Genomic DNA, 13,120 nt, shown 5'->3' on the forward strand with positions numbered 1-13,120 from the left:
CATTTCCAAGTTGTGTTTGACCCACCATTGCATAGTAAACACATGAAATAATGGAGTAGGAAAAAGAGAGAATGCATATTTATACCTTGGTGGCATGATTTTCAGGGACATAATCTTTATAAAGAGTTCAGTAAGTGTTTCTGTTTTTTCTGGTGCCAACCAGTGCATCAATTTCTAGTGTTTTTGCATTCATTTCTGAAGATCTCAAAGCCATTTCACTTCTTACTTCTATAAGATACACAACAATGCCTGTCTGTGCTCCATCACACATCACCATTAAATTAGAATGAAGAAAATTAGAAAGTGATAGTGACTGACAGACAATGTTTAGGAATGCAATTCAATTACCATGCACCAAAAGAACCTGCAAGGCAAATGCAAGGCACCATACACAGAGAGTTTGTATCTGCCATTCTTAATTCTAGATGAGTATGTGTCTTCATGTCACCATCACAAAAAAATGTTTGAGTATTACTGGTATATCATTGAGTAGATTAAAGTGTGGAGTCATGTTAGAATCAAAGATGATATTTTTTGCAGGATTTTGCTAATAGGAAAAAACTCATTCATAAACTGTTAGAACTTTTAGTTCCATAATGTGAACTTGCGATATCAGGCTGGTTCCATCAGGCTAACACTAGATGCCAGAGGTCTTAAACCATGAAAACCATGCTTAAGGATTTGTCTATTTATCCTGTTGATGTCTTCCAATTACATTAATTTGTGAGGAGTACAGGGCTGACATCAAAGCTCTAAAATGTATTCCCAAAACTTGAGGCAATAGGTTATAGCCCTCTATAAAATACACTTAGGTTATGCATACAATTTGAAAGTGCAGGATTTTTGTTTTCTAAAAAGTTTTCTCTTTTTGGTGTTGCAAGTGCATAAATTTGTTCTCACATTTATGGCTTTATAAGTAACACAAACATTATAAATGCTGGAGGGACACTGGCAGTATCATGCCTGCCTCTCATAGTCTTTTGGTGTGCTTGGAATTGTAATGGCTCCGCATGTCCTTGCGGAGGCGGAACTTCTCCCCACAGACACCGCAGATGTACAGGTGCACATCCATGTGTTTTTCTAGGTGCTCATCGCTGGGGAAAATCTGAAAGCACACCTGACAGATGGTCTCTCCTGCTGACAGGTGCGAGATCATGTGGCGCACATGGTCGTGCTTGAGGAAGGTGCCCTGGTCGCAGACCGGGCAGACATAGCGCGCCATGCCCTTGTGCATGTCGGTGTGCAGACGCAGCTGCCGCTCGCGCAGGAACTGCTTGCCACAGGTCTGGCAGGTGAACTGCTTCTCCTTGGTGTGGACGGTGTAGTGCTCCCGCAGGTGGCAGCGCTGGTAGAAGCCCTTGCCGCATATGCCACAGAAGTGCTTGCGACGATGGTCCGGCTCGCCTCCTTCCCCCAGTAGAGCTGGGCGAAACAGCTCCGGCTCATGGCAGGCCAGAGCGTGTTCCAGGGCCAGGCTCTCACTCTGAAACAGTAGGCCGCAGTGGGGACAGGCCAGGTCGCCCCCTTCTAGCAGGCCCTCCTCCATGGCTTGCGGGTCCTCCAGCAAAGGGGAATCGTCATCCCCATGGGAATCAGACTCCATGCCCTGAGGCTCACCGCAGCGTTCGGCATGCTCCTGGAGCTGCCGGCCTTTGATAAGGACCTGGCCGCACCTCCCACAGGCGCAGATGTGACCCATGTGGTTAGAGATGTAGTGGGCTGACTGGTCCTCCTCGGTCAGAAGCGCACCGCACAGCTCGCAAGGTGCGCACTCCCCGTCTTGCTTCTCCTCTTTGATCTTGCGGACTTTCGCAGGCACACTTGAATCTTCACTGCTGGACATGTGGCCCTCAAATGGGTCATTACTGTCCTCCATCGTTGAAACTCCAGGCTCTGGCTCTTTGTCATGTTTCACCTGATCCTTCATAGTGTCCTTGACCGCATTATACCTTGCACTACAGTCTCTGGCACTGAGCTCTCCCACACTGACCACCTTTATACTTTCCATCTCAGACACCACCTCTTCTTCTGGCTCCACCTTGATGGAGATTTTCTTGGTAGAGGCAGGCTCATTATTTTCCGTTCCAGTCGCCACAGACCTAATTATTGTCTCAGAGTCCGACTTGTTGTCTGGCCATTCCTCTTCACCCTTGCAGATTACTTTGTGCTCTTCGATCCCTTCGGAAGCCGAGCTCTCTGCCTTGTTGGAGTCGTTGTCTGCCTCTGTGCCGGCCCGAGGGTTCTGGAATGCCTTGCGGTTTGTGCAGGTCAGGATGTGCTCAATCAGCAGTTTCTCGCAGCTGAAGACGAAGCCGCAGTCGTCACAGGTGTATGTGCGGCCAAAGCGGGGACGTTCTTTGAAGGTGGAGTTTCGGCCTCCAGGTCTCTTGCGCAGGTCGCAGGGCTGCTCAACCACACTGTCTAGAAGCAGTGGCGCTACAACCAAAGGGGGTGGTGCCACATCCTCCACCACAGGCCTGCTGAGGGGTGCAGGGACTGTGACGTTTGGACGCACAGTTGTGATGCCAGCTTTTGGAGGACACTCTCCCTCAGGGGTGGTGCTTGGCTTCTGCTGCTCATACATGCGGACTCCAAACATCATCTTCCCATTAGCTGGGCCAGTTACTAAGGAAGAGGAACTGGATGAGGAAGAGGAAGAAGAGGAAGCTGAGGAGGACGGTGTGAGGTTGGAGCTCCTGATGTCCCTGAGTTCCTCCAGAGAGTCGGGGATGTAGTACATCTGCAGGTAGGCCATGGACGTCTTAAGCTCCTCAAACTCGTAGCTGCCCACCACGATACGGCCCAGATACATGAGTTGCAGGATGAGGTCAAAACACTCAGCGCTGATCTGCATGTTACTGAGATCCATGCGCGCTGCCCCCTGCTGGTCCCTGATGAACATCATCCTGAAGTAAGAGCTGCAGGCGGCCAGCACCGCCTTATGAGCCCTGAAGTAGATATCTCCGATGGCGATGCAGCAGTCGCACAGGAAGCCCCACTCCCGCTGGTTGTTGAGCTGCTGGAGGACATGCTCGCTGTGGCTCGGCCTTGCCATCACCCTGGGAGACAGACGAGAGGAGAGCAGAGATTCATTGCAATGATTCGTTTTCTAGAAGCAAATTAACAGCAACATTATCAGCAGATTATCTGATTGAAAGCACTGTGCTGTGGAGTTCCCCCCAAAATATGGGCTTTATTGCAAATGAGAGGCTATAGGCCTATCTTACTATGACCCAGTCTAGTCATAAACCCGGTCCAGAGGAAACAGACAAATCCCAAAAAACACTACATTGTAAAATTGTAGTTCACTTCCCTTGAATGGATTCATTTACACATTTACAGTAGGGCTGCTAATTGAATTCACGGATATAAAGAGGGTAGGCCTAAATACAAATATTCTAAACTCATGTTATCATATCTAAATAGTGCACTGAAATGTCTCCTTTTAGAAATGTGTATTAGGCCTACAGAGACTTTCAAAAATAGCATTGTCTTTGTGACCCTGAAGATAATTTATGTCACACTCTACACTAAGTTACTATCACATTCAACAGCTTACAAATAGGCCTTTGTCTCACTTTTTAACTAGTTACTGGTAGATCATCTTGTATATTGTTTTGCTGCCATCTACAGACATACACCTATAGTGACAATACATTGAGTTTTATCTTGATTTCGTGGCAACTTAATCATCTCCATGTTCACTACCATTATTATTATATCCTACTAAATACACTGTGCACCACAACTGTACCTTATCTAGGACTATATAGTAAACACTATCTGCTGTCAGTGGTCTTGATCATAGGCGCTGTGAGGTGATGCTCGCATATTTGGCTCGAAATCTAACAGTTTATTTGTCGGGACAAGTCCACAGCTCAAATGGAGAGATTGACGTGACATCCCGCCCACGCATTTCCATTGGCCTATTTCGGAGACTCAGTCGTGCGGGCATAGTGGCTGTCAATCAGACAGCACTAAAAGTAATAAACTACATAGGTTTACAATCAAGCCGTTAGGCACATCAAAAGAGAGTAATCAATGCTACGTCTATAAAATAACACGGAGAGATCAAACAAAGTGAATGCAAAATGGAGAGAGGGCTCTTCACCAGAGCTCTGTTGTCGGATATCTCACGCAAGCACGCACTGCCACCCCCGCGCTGCTTCCCGCATTCACGCGATGAAAAAAACACAGGGTTTTTCCGAACGCAGGAATGTTTACTCAACGAAAACACTGAACAAATACTCACCAACACTAAAGGCGGCCGACTGTAGATATCGTAAAAGTCAAAATGAGGTTCACAGTCCAGAAGTTTTCACCTTACTGCTTTTATCCAAGCATAAAGTTGTGAGGAGAATAATCGCGAGGGCGAAGCCCCTTCTGCAGCACGGATGAAAGAACTTCCGCACAGCCGCTGTGTGAGCTCGTGCACCGCACCGAGGCTGCCTGCTGACAGAGATCCAGCCCCACTCACGCACATCCAGCCCTCCCAGCCCAGACTGCCTGTACTACAGTACAATAATAAGGCACCAGACTTTAGTTAGCTGAACGCTTGCAATAAACATGAATGACGTCAGAAAATGTGACCTATACTATGTAGGATATTCTGTAATAATAATCATTGGTATAGATTGCACTTTTTTTTTATTTTGCATTAATAACGTCGGTAGACATATGCTTCTGTTATTTATATTATTCAGTTTAAAGCATTTAGTAGCTAAAGCTCACTATAAAATGTGTATAGGCTGCATTTGATAAGCATATATTTTTGTTTCAGGTTCAATTTGCATGACACTGGGTTCATTTGCATGACACTCCAAAAACATGAACAAACATGAACAAACTAACTGATTTATAATGCGCTCGTTGGCTGTGTAGGCGTACGCTATGTACCTCTGATCATGTCACTTTGAATCAAGTTGTTTTAACGATAGGCCAAAGTAAGTGTATGGAGAATTTGACGAATTTTAGAAAAATGATACATTTTGAAACATCAATATTCCTCTAAATGTGTACCAACATCAGTGTTTTAAAATAGAATAAAGGGAGAACATTAGTGGTATAAATAGGTAGGTCCATCACCGCTACTCAGGTGAAGTATGTAGCCTACCTTTTGTATTCACAAGACAGCAACATGTACAGTACGAGTCACGTGACTAGTAATGACGCGAGAATATCAGACTGTGCGAGAATATCTCAGCAGCAACAAATAGACGTACGAAAATACAAACCTATATTACGCAAATAGGTGGTAAGAAAGTCTTCCGTTTTATCAGTGTACGTGCTTTGTATGAGAAATCCATATGCTTGCATTAAAGCCTATGCGATTTATTGAGGTTATTCTGTGGTTGTAGATTTTGCCTGGAACACTTGATTCGGTCGGCAGGAACACTTGATACAACGCAAGACGTATGGGTGTCGGTGTGGCACTGTCGAGAAACAAGCGAGGTTGCTGGCTTTATTGGCGTTATTGACTGTTTGGTTAGATGGTATTCCAGCTTTTGAATCTGGCATACAGTGCAGACGTCTATATATGACCATTTAAAACCCGGGTATTCATTCTAATGCATGCTTTGTCTGCCAGGCAGCCTCGTAGGCTACATTGTCCGGTGTGCCTTGGAAGCGGTAGAATATAGCATAGAATGAATTCATATATGAATACTCGTTTGCACCCAACGCAACAATGTAACAATCGGCCGCACGCTTACAGGCTACAGTGTAATAGTGTTCTTGTTCAAAGGCTACGATAAGGACACGGGATTTGTAGGTAACTTTACGGAGATCTTTACCTATTGTTTTCTGTTTTCCTAATGCAAGAGCGTTCATGGGTGCGTTTGTGTGTGTGTAGGAGGGGTGGAGGGATTCTACTCTTATTAACTCTGTTAAGATGCCAACATCTGGTCAATAGTGCTTTTCAGGAGGAAATGCAACTGAAAACCCCTTTTCAACCCCTTTTAGACCAGAAGAGTACGCCATTGTCTCAACAACACCTTTTGAGGGGTTTTCCATCGTAGTACATGATGTCTCTTAGAGAGAGAGAGAGAGAGAGAGAGAGAGAGAGAGAGAGAGAGAGTGTGTGTGTGTGTGTGTGTGTGTGTGTGGTAGGCATGAAAAATGAAACCAGGTCTGAGCCATTATACATTTATGATTTATTGTGTACTCTGCATGTGTGCTTGAGTGTATCAGGTTGCAAGGGTGCGTCATGGACGTGTCCAGCCACAGTCTGTTCCTCCTGCAGCAGCTGAACGTCCAGAGGGAGTTCGGCTTCTTGTGTGACTGCACCGTTGCCATTGGTAACGTGTACTTCAAGGCCCATCGGGCAGTCCTGGCTTCCTTCTCCAACTACTTCAAGATGATCTTCATCCACCAATCCAGGTTGGCTACCTATACTATACTATACAGTGCCCTTTGTAAGTAATGGGACAGTGAAGCATTTTTTCCCCCCTCATGGAATGGAATGGAATGGACTTTATTTGTCATTGCTACAGTACAGGTACCAAACAACGAAATTTAGGAGGGGTGGCTCCCCTGGTGTTAGGAAAGGAAAAAAAAATAAAAAATGTTTTAAGAAAAAGCATAAAAGCATAAAATCACAAGAAGGTAAGGAGCTGGTTTACATCAATAAAGGCTATGTACACAATCCACTGTACTATACTGCACAGATAGTCAACTAGGGTTGTCATATTGCACAAAAGTATTTTTTCACGTTATTTTTAACGTATTTTAAAGTGTCACAGTTTGCAGGCTTGAAAATGTACATGTTTGTGCCTCAGCACTAGCTGCCATACAATCCGTCCGGACTGTCCTGGGCCCAGAACTTAGGCCTTTTCTGTGTTCAGGGCCTTGACGGCCCTGTGGTAGAAGCAGTTCTTCAGTCTGTTTGTCTTAGCGGCCGGGGTCCTGTACCTCCTGTTCGAGGGCAGCCTGACAAAGTGTACGTGCCCAGGGTGGGTCGGGTCCCTGGAGATCTTGGAGGCCCTCCTGAGACAGCGTGTGTTGTACAGCTCCTCCAGAGAGGGGAGGGGGGCGCCGGTGATCTTCTGTGCTGTTCTCACGACTCTCTGTAGCGCGTTTCTCTCCGCTGTTGTGCAGCTGTGGAACCAGTTGCAGATGCCGTAGGTGAGGATGCTCTCCACTGCGCCGTGGTAGAAGGCCACCAGTATCTCCTGCTTGTTGTGTTCTTTCCTGAGGCATCTCAGGGTGTATAGCCGCTGTTGTGCCCTCTTGATGGTGCCTTTTGTGTTGTCCTTCCAGGCCAGGTCATCTCGCATGTGATGTCCCAGGAATCGGAGGGTTGAGACTCTCTCCACGCTCTCTCCGTCGATGAGCAGGGGCTGGATCTCTGACTTTTTCCTCCTGAAGTCTACGATGAATTCCTGGGTCTTTGACTTGTTTAGCAGCAGGTTGTTAACCTTGCACAGCTTGCTCAGTTGCTCTACCTCATCCCTGTACGCCGCCTCGTCCCCCCCCGAGATACATCCCACCACGGTGGTGTCGTCTGCAAACTTTACGATGTAGTTGCTGGGGTGGACGGGGGTGAAGTCGTGGGTGTAGAGGTTGTAGAGGATGGGGCTTAGCACGCAGCCCTGGGGGGACCCAGTGCTGAGGCTGAGGGCTTTGGAGGTGTGGGGGCCCACCCGCACCCTCTGGGGGCGGTCGGTCAGGAAGTCCTTGATCCACGCACATATAGAGTGTGATAGACCCAGGTCTAGTAGTTTGGTCACTAGCCTGTCTGGAAGGATGGTGTTGAAGGCGGAGCTGAAGTCCACGAAGAGCAGTCTCGCGTAGCTGTTTCCCCTCTCCAGGTGGGATAGAGTGGCGTGGAGAGTCGTCGCTATGGCGTCCTCTGTGGACCTGTGGGCTCTGTAGGCGAACTGGTATGGATCCAGGTTGGGCGGGAGGCGTGTGAGTATGTGGGCCCGGACTAGTTTCTCGAAGCACTTCATGATGATTGGTGTGAGTGCCACCGGGCGGTAGTCGTTTAGGCAGCTCACCGTGCTTTTCTTCGGGACTGGGATGATAGTTGAGGTTTTCAGGCAGGGTGTTGACAGACACCAATAGCAGACTCAAAGGCAAATGCATAGCCTAGAATCAATACTAGACATTGACAGCACTCTTATGTCTGCACAAGGGAGGTGACGAAACACATGTGACTTACCAGAAACACCCGTCAAGCCCACTGTCTCATTACTTTTGGGTATCCTAAAATATGGGGGCATTGCATGAAAAAGTGTTTCTGAATGGTGAAATCAATATATATGTTACGGTACATGTGGGAATACGGTACATGTGGGAAAACTAGGGTTAGGTGCTAGGGTGACTTGGTACATGCTAGCATGTCTAACCCTAACCCTAACCTTAACCCTAACCCTAACCTTAACCCTAGCACCCTAGCACCTAACCCTAACCCTAGTTTTCCCACATGTACCGTCTTCCCACATGTACCGTAACATATACACAAATACCATCACACAAAAGAGAGAGAATCTCCACTTGAACCTCACAGTGATTGTTAAAACTTAACCAAACTTCTGGCTTGTACAGTAGAACCAAAAGAAAAAGAAATGCTTCACTGTCCCATACTTACACAGGGCATTCTATGTACAGTGGGGTACAAAAATGTGGGCACCCCTAGTCAAAATGCCGTTAACAATTAATATCTAAGTGAAAAGAAGTAAACTTAACCTCTAAATGGTACAAAGTTAAACATGACACATTTCATCACATTTTAAAGCAAGATCAAATTTTTTTTTTTTACTTTTTACAGTTTCCAAATAATAAAACAAGGCCTTGTGCAAATGTTTGGGAACCCTGTCAGCTAGTACTTTGTAATTCCTCCTCGGGCAACTATAACAGCTTGTAAACGCTTCCTGTAGCCAGCTAAGAGTCTTTCAATTTTTGTGTTTGGAATTTTTCCCTATTCTTCCTGGCAGAACACCTCTAGCTCAGAAATATTATTCGGCCTTCTTGCATGCACGGCATGTTTGAGATCTCTACACAGATTTTCAATAATATTGGAGTCTGGGGACTGTGATGGTCATTCCAAAACCTTCATTGTCTTGCTGCAATACCCAACCTCTCTTCAACTTCAATTTCTGGACTGACCTTCGAACATTGGCCTAGAATGTTTTGATATTTGGTGGAATCCATTCTTCCTTCCACCCGCACAATATTGCCTGTGCCCCCAGCTGCTACACAACCCCAAAGAATAATGGATCCTCCTCCATGCTTAACAGTTGGCAAGGTGTTGTTCTCTATAAATGCTTCACCCTTTTTTCTCCAAACATATCTTTGGTTGTGGCCAAAAAGTGAAATTTGGTTTCGTCAGTCCAAAGCACATTGTTATAGGCTTCAGGTTTCTCAAGGTTTTCTTTTGCATACTTCAGACCCTTATTTTTGTGTGTAGGCTTCTTTCTGGCAACTCTGCCATGTAGGTCTTTGTTGTTTAATGTACGATGTATTGTTGTCCTGTGAACAACTAGACCGGTGTCTGCTACTATTTTTTGCAGCTCTTTTGCAGTAATGTGTGGGTTCTTCTGAGCATTTCTCACCAGATCTCGGGCCATTCTATCTAAAATTGTTCTTGGTCTTCCAGATCTTGCCTTGACTTCAATTGTTCCATTTATTTTCCATTTTCTGATGATGTTTCTGACAGTGGAAATGGGTAGTTTGAAACATTGTTGTAGCCTTCTCCTTGATGGTGGAAGTGAACTATCTTGATTCTGACATCCTTGGACAACTGTTTAGAGGAATCCATGGTTTTTAACACCAGACACAACAACCATCGCAGTCAGATACTTTAGAAGGCATGGAGTTACTTCAGAATATATAGTTCAACCTTGGAATTATATTCACCTGACTCATTGAAGCCCTAACGAGTAAATCACCTTGGTCTCGGCCTTAGTAATCATCTTTTCAAAAAAGGTAACAAAGAATAATCCAAAAGGGTTCCCAAACGTTTGCACAGGGCCCTTTTTCTTTTTTTATCATTTAAAAACTCAACTTGAAAAATGAAAATAAAAAGAAACCTTGCTTCAAAATTTGCAGAAAGGTGTCATGTTTAACTTTGTAGCATTTAGTGTTCAGGTTTGCTGTCAATCACTTGGAGATTAATTGTAACAGACATTTAAACCAGGCGTGCCCAATTTGTTGCACCTCACTGTAAACCCATACATAGCATTGTTGCATTGCTCACCTGCTCACCAGTGGTTGCTTCAGTTACACTGTGGGTTTTAAGGTTTATTGTATTGTTAGTTTTATCACATTTTGACTATAGGAGGCCTATGTGTGTTATTAATATGTTTCTTATTAAAACTTTAGAGAATGGATAAAATTGAGGAGGTTGAACGAAATGGAACAACATGGATGTCTAATATATTTGATAAATCAATAAGCTTTGTGAGAAAACAAATCATTTGAAAAGGAATAATAATCATACTTTTCTCCCATTGTTTCAACCAACAATCCAAAGCGAGTGCATTAAGATCCAGCCCACAGACATCCAGCCTGACGTGTTCAGCTACCTGCTCCACATCATGTACACGGGCATGGGCCCCAAGCAGCCCGTGGACCAGGGCCGTCTGCAAGAGGGCATCAAGTTCCTCCACGCCTATCAGCTCTGCCCCAAACCAGGGGAAGGTGGCCCTGATGCCACTGCTGATGTGGTTCGCATGTCCAACTTGTATGGCATCCAGATCTCCTCCCAGCTGGCAAACAAGGAGGGTGCTGGGGGCCCGAAGGGTGGTTCGGGGGCCCGGGGTGGAGGCGGCCCTGAGGACGGACGTTCGTCCACCCGCGCGGGCCGCTCCCACGCCCAGCTCTCCATGGCCGTGGGGTTGGAGGGGGTCCCCTCTAACAGGCAGCCCTCCTCCGGCCTCCGTGGCGTGTCCTCTGTGGCTTCCGGAGACGACTCTGACATCTCTGCCCGGATCAAGCAGGAGAGGGCGGAGGAAGGGGAGGACGGTGGAGAGGAGGAGGGGGGGGGTCGGGGGCCAGGTTCGCCGTCCCCAGTCCAGGGGAGCAGCCCTTGTCAGGGCCTCCTGTTCAAGGACAGCCCCCTAGCGCTGCTGTGCCCCCGCTGCGGAGAGCGCTGCTCGTCCCCGGAAAGGCTCCGTGAGCACCTGTTCAACCATGCTGCCTGCGCTCTAGACCCCAGCGGACTGATGGAAGGGCTCTCCCAGGGCGAGGAGGTTCCAGAGGACCAGCAGCACCAGGCTCAGCAGGAGCAGCTGGATGCAGGCTGTCTGGAGGAAGCCTTGAGGCAGAGCCAGGCGCTAGCTGACGAGCTCGCCGCAGAGCTGAGGCGAAGCAGGGGAGGTGGCACCAGTCCGCCCCTCGCCACCACCACCACCACAACTCACGCACGCAAGCGTAAGATCGCCTGTGCCGTATGCAGCCTACGCTTTGCCCAGAAGAGCCAGCTGCAAGAGCACATGTACACACACACGGGGAAGCCCTCGCGCTACCACCGCTACAACCGTCTGTGCAGCCAGCTCATCCACGCTTCGGGGCATTTCTGCGAGGGGCCACTGGAGGGTGCTGTGGGTGTGACAGGTGGCACAGCAGCGATGTCTGAGGAGGCCAACAGGGACGCTCAGGACAATGGCAGCTCCTGCTACTCACTAGACTCAGAGATCTCGCAGGAAAGTGTCGATGCTGTCACTATAGAGTGACAACAAAACTCTGGGGGCAAAAAGGAGTCCAGGTTACACATAACATGATATAGCTCTCATAACTACTAGTGGAATAACTTATGGAATTACTATTAACGAGAAGGCAAATGAGAGTACAATGCCGTACGTTCTAATCACCTTTTTCTATTTTCTTGAAAGAATGGTAAGAATTAAGTAGGCTAACTATCTGTAATCATAGTCATACATACACATGTACTTATGGCTCTGTCTGTCGTTACTGGACCTACTTGTTACATGTAGTACCATAAGTTATTCCTTTATAGTTGCTCTGAAAGATCCTACCATGACATAGAGGGACTGCAAATCTGTTTCAGTTGTACTTATTCCTTACCTTTTCCTTCTTATCCCTCCTCTGCTCCTTCTATCCTGTGTTTGGCCAACACACTCATTTTGTCATCTCTCTGTTGGTAAATGATACCCTGCGTAGTGATTCCAGTGTACGTATTCAGTCATATAAAGAGTCTGAATAGAATAGGAAGTTGTTGTTTTTTATGGATGTTTTATCCCTCGGTTGTTGTATTTTACCAGATTAAATCGGTTGGCAAATCAGCAAATACTTTCTGTCAGCGTATGGGATTTGTTAGAAAGAAATTCTTACAAGACCAATCTTTTCCTACTTTTTTTTTTTTTTACTACTTTACCAACTTCAAAACAGTTGCTCCTCTAGCTACAGCTTAGCTTGAGGGAACTTCAGTTGGCCTGCATCCTTCACATTTCAAGTGTTTTGTCTGTGAAAGTGGACATTTACGCAAAAGAGTACTATTACAAGTGTCATCTCAAGTTAGAAAAATCGGATGTTCAAAGACACCAGAGAAATTTCCAGTGTTGGGGAGTAATTCAACTATTAGTTTAACTACATGTTCCTGTAGCTTGGTGGCAGTTGAACTAAATTCAAATCTTAGTAGTGTTTTCAGTAGTTAAGTACTTCTTTGCCACGTAGTAGTGTAGTGAGCTATTTTCCCCCAAAAAACAATAAACAAACTATTATTCCAGCCCTTTAACCTGACTGCTTCCCAGGACCACTTTGCTCCACCTCACCTGGTTTTATCTTTCTCAGTTATTTCAGGTCATGTTCTCACATGAAAGTCTGAATCATGACCCGGAGTAAGTGGATGAGATTGCAACATTGTTGCATAAATGATTTCTCTGATTTGCTTCTCACAGCCCTTTATGTAAACAAAGTAACATACGCAATCGAAGCAACAGACGTGGTAGTTGATTGGTCAGAAAAATTTAAAATTGCCCGTTCGTCCCGCTCTTATCCAGATCAACACTCATGCGCTGTTGTTTTCCTATGGACAGCCTCGATGCGTTGTTTCTAATCGGAGCGAAACCACCCTTTTCAAGCGGAGCATGCGTTGGTTGTTTGCTCCGGGAGCGACATTGAATGCGCATTCTCACAGCTCCAAACGACGGAGAGCAAA

The 13,120-nt window shown here is 46.2% G+C and overlaps 2 protein-coding genes across 2 annotated transcripts; one reads left to right on the forward strand and one right to left on the reverse strand.

Moving 5' to 3' along the window:
- Nucleotides 1-851: 851 nt before the first annotated feature.
- zbtb1 (zinc finger and BTB domain containing 1) lies at nt 852-4,367 on the reverse strand. Its single transcript, XM_080525544.1, has 2 exons — nt 4,253-4,367; nt 852-3,059 (listed from the first exon to the last, which is right to left on the reverse strand). Exon 2 carries the CDS (start codon nt 3,053-3,055, stop codon nt 971-973), a length of 2,085 nt encoding a protein of 694 aa, XP_080381670.1. The 5' UTR covers nt 3,056-3,059; nt 4,253-4,367; the 3' UTR covers nt 852-970.
- Nucleotides 4,368-6,205: 1,838 nt separating this feature from the next.
- zbtb25 (zinc finger and BTB domain containing 25) lies at nt 6,206-11,675 on the forward strand (the record flags this gene model as incomplete). The annotated part of the gene is made up of 2 exons (XM_080525817.1): nt 6,206-6,378; nt 10,475-11,675. 2 exons carry the CDS (start codon nt 6,206-6,208, stop codon nt 11,673-11,675), a joined length of 1,374 nt encoding a protein of 457 aa, XP_080381943.1.
- Between the last annotated feature and the right edge of the window lie 1,445 nt (nt 11,676-13,120).

Source organism: Nansenia antarctica, assembly GCF_963989245.1.
Source record: "Nansenia antarctica genome assembly, chromosome: 3".
NCBI classification, from domain to species: Eukaryota; Metazoa; Chordata; class Actinopteri; order Argentiniformes; family Microstomatidae; genus Nansenia; species Nansenia antarctica.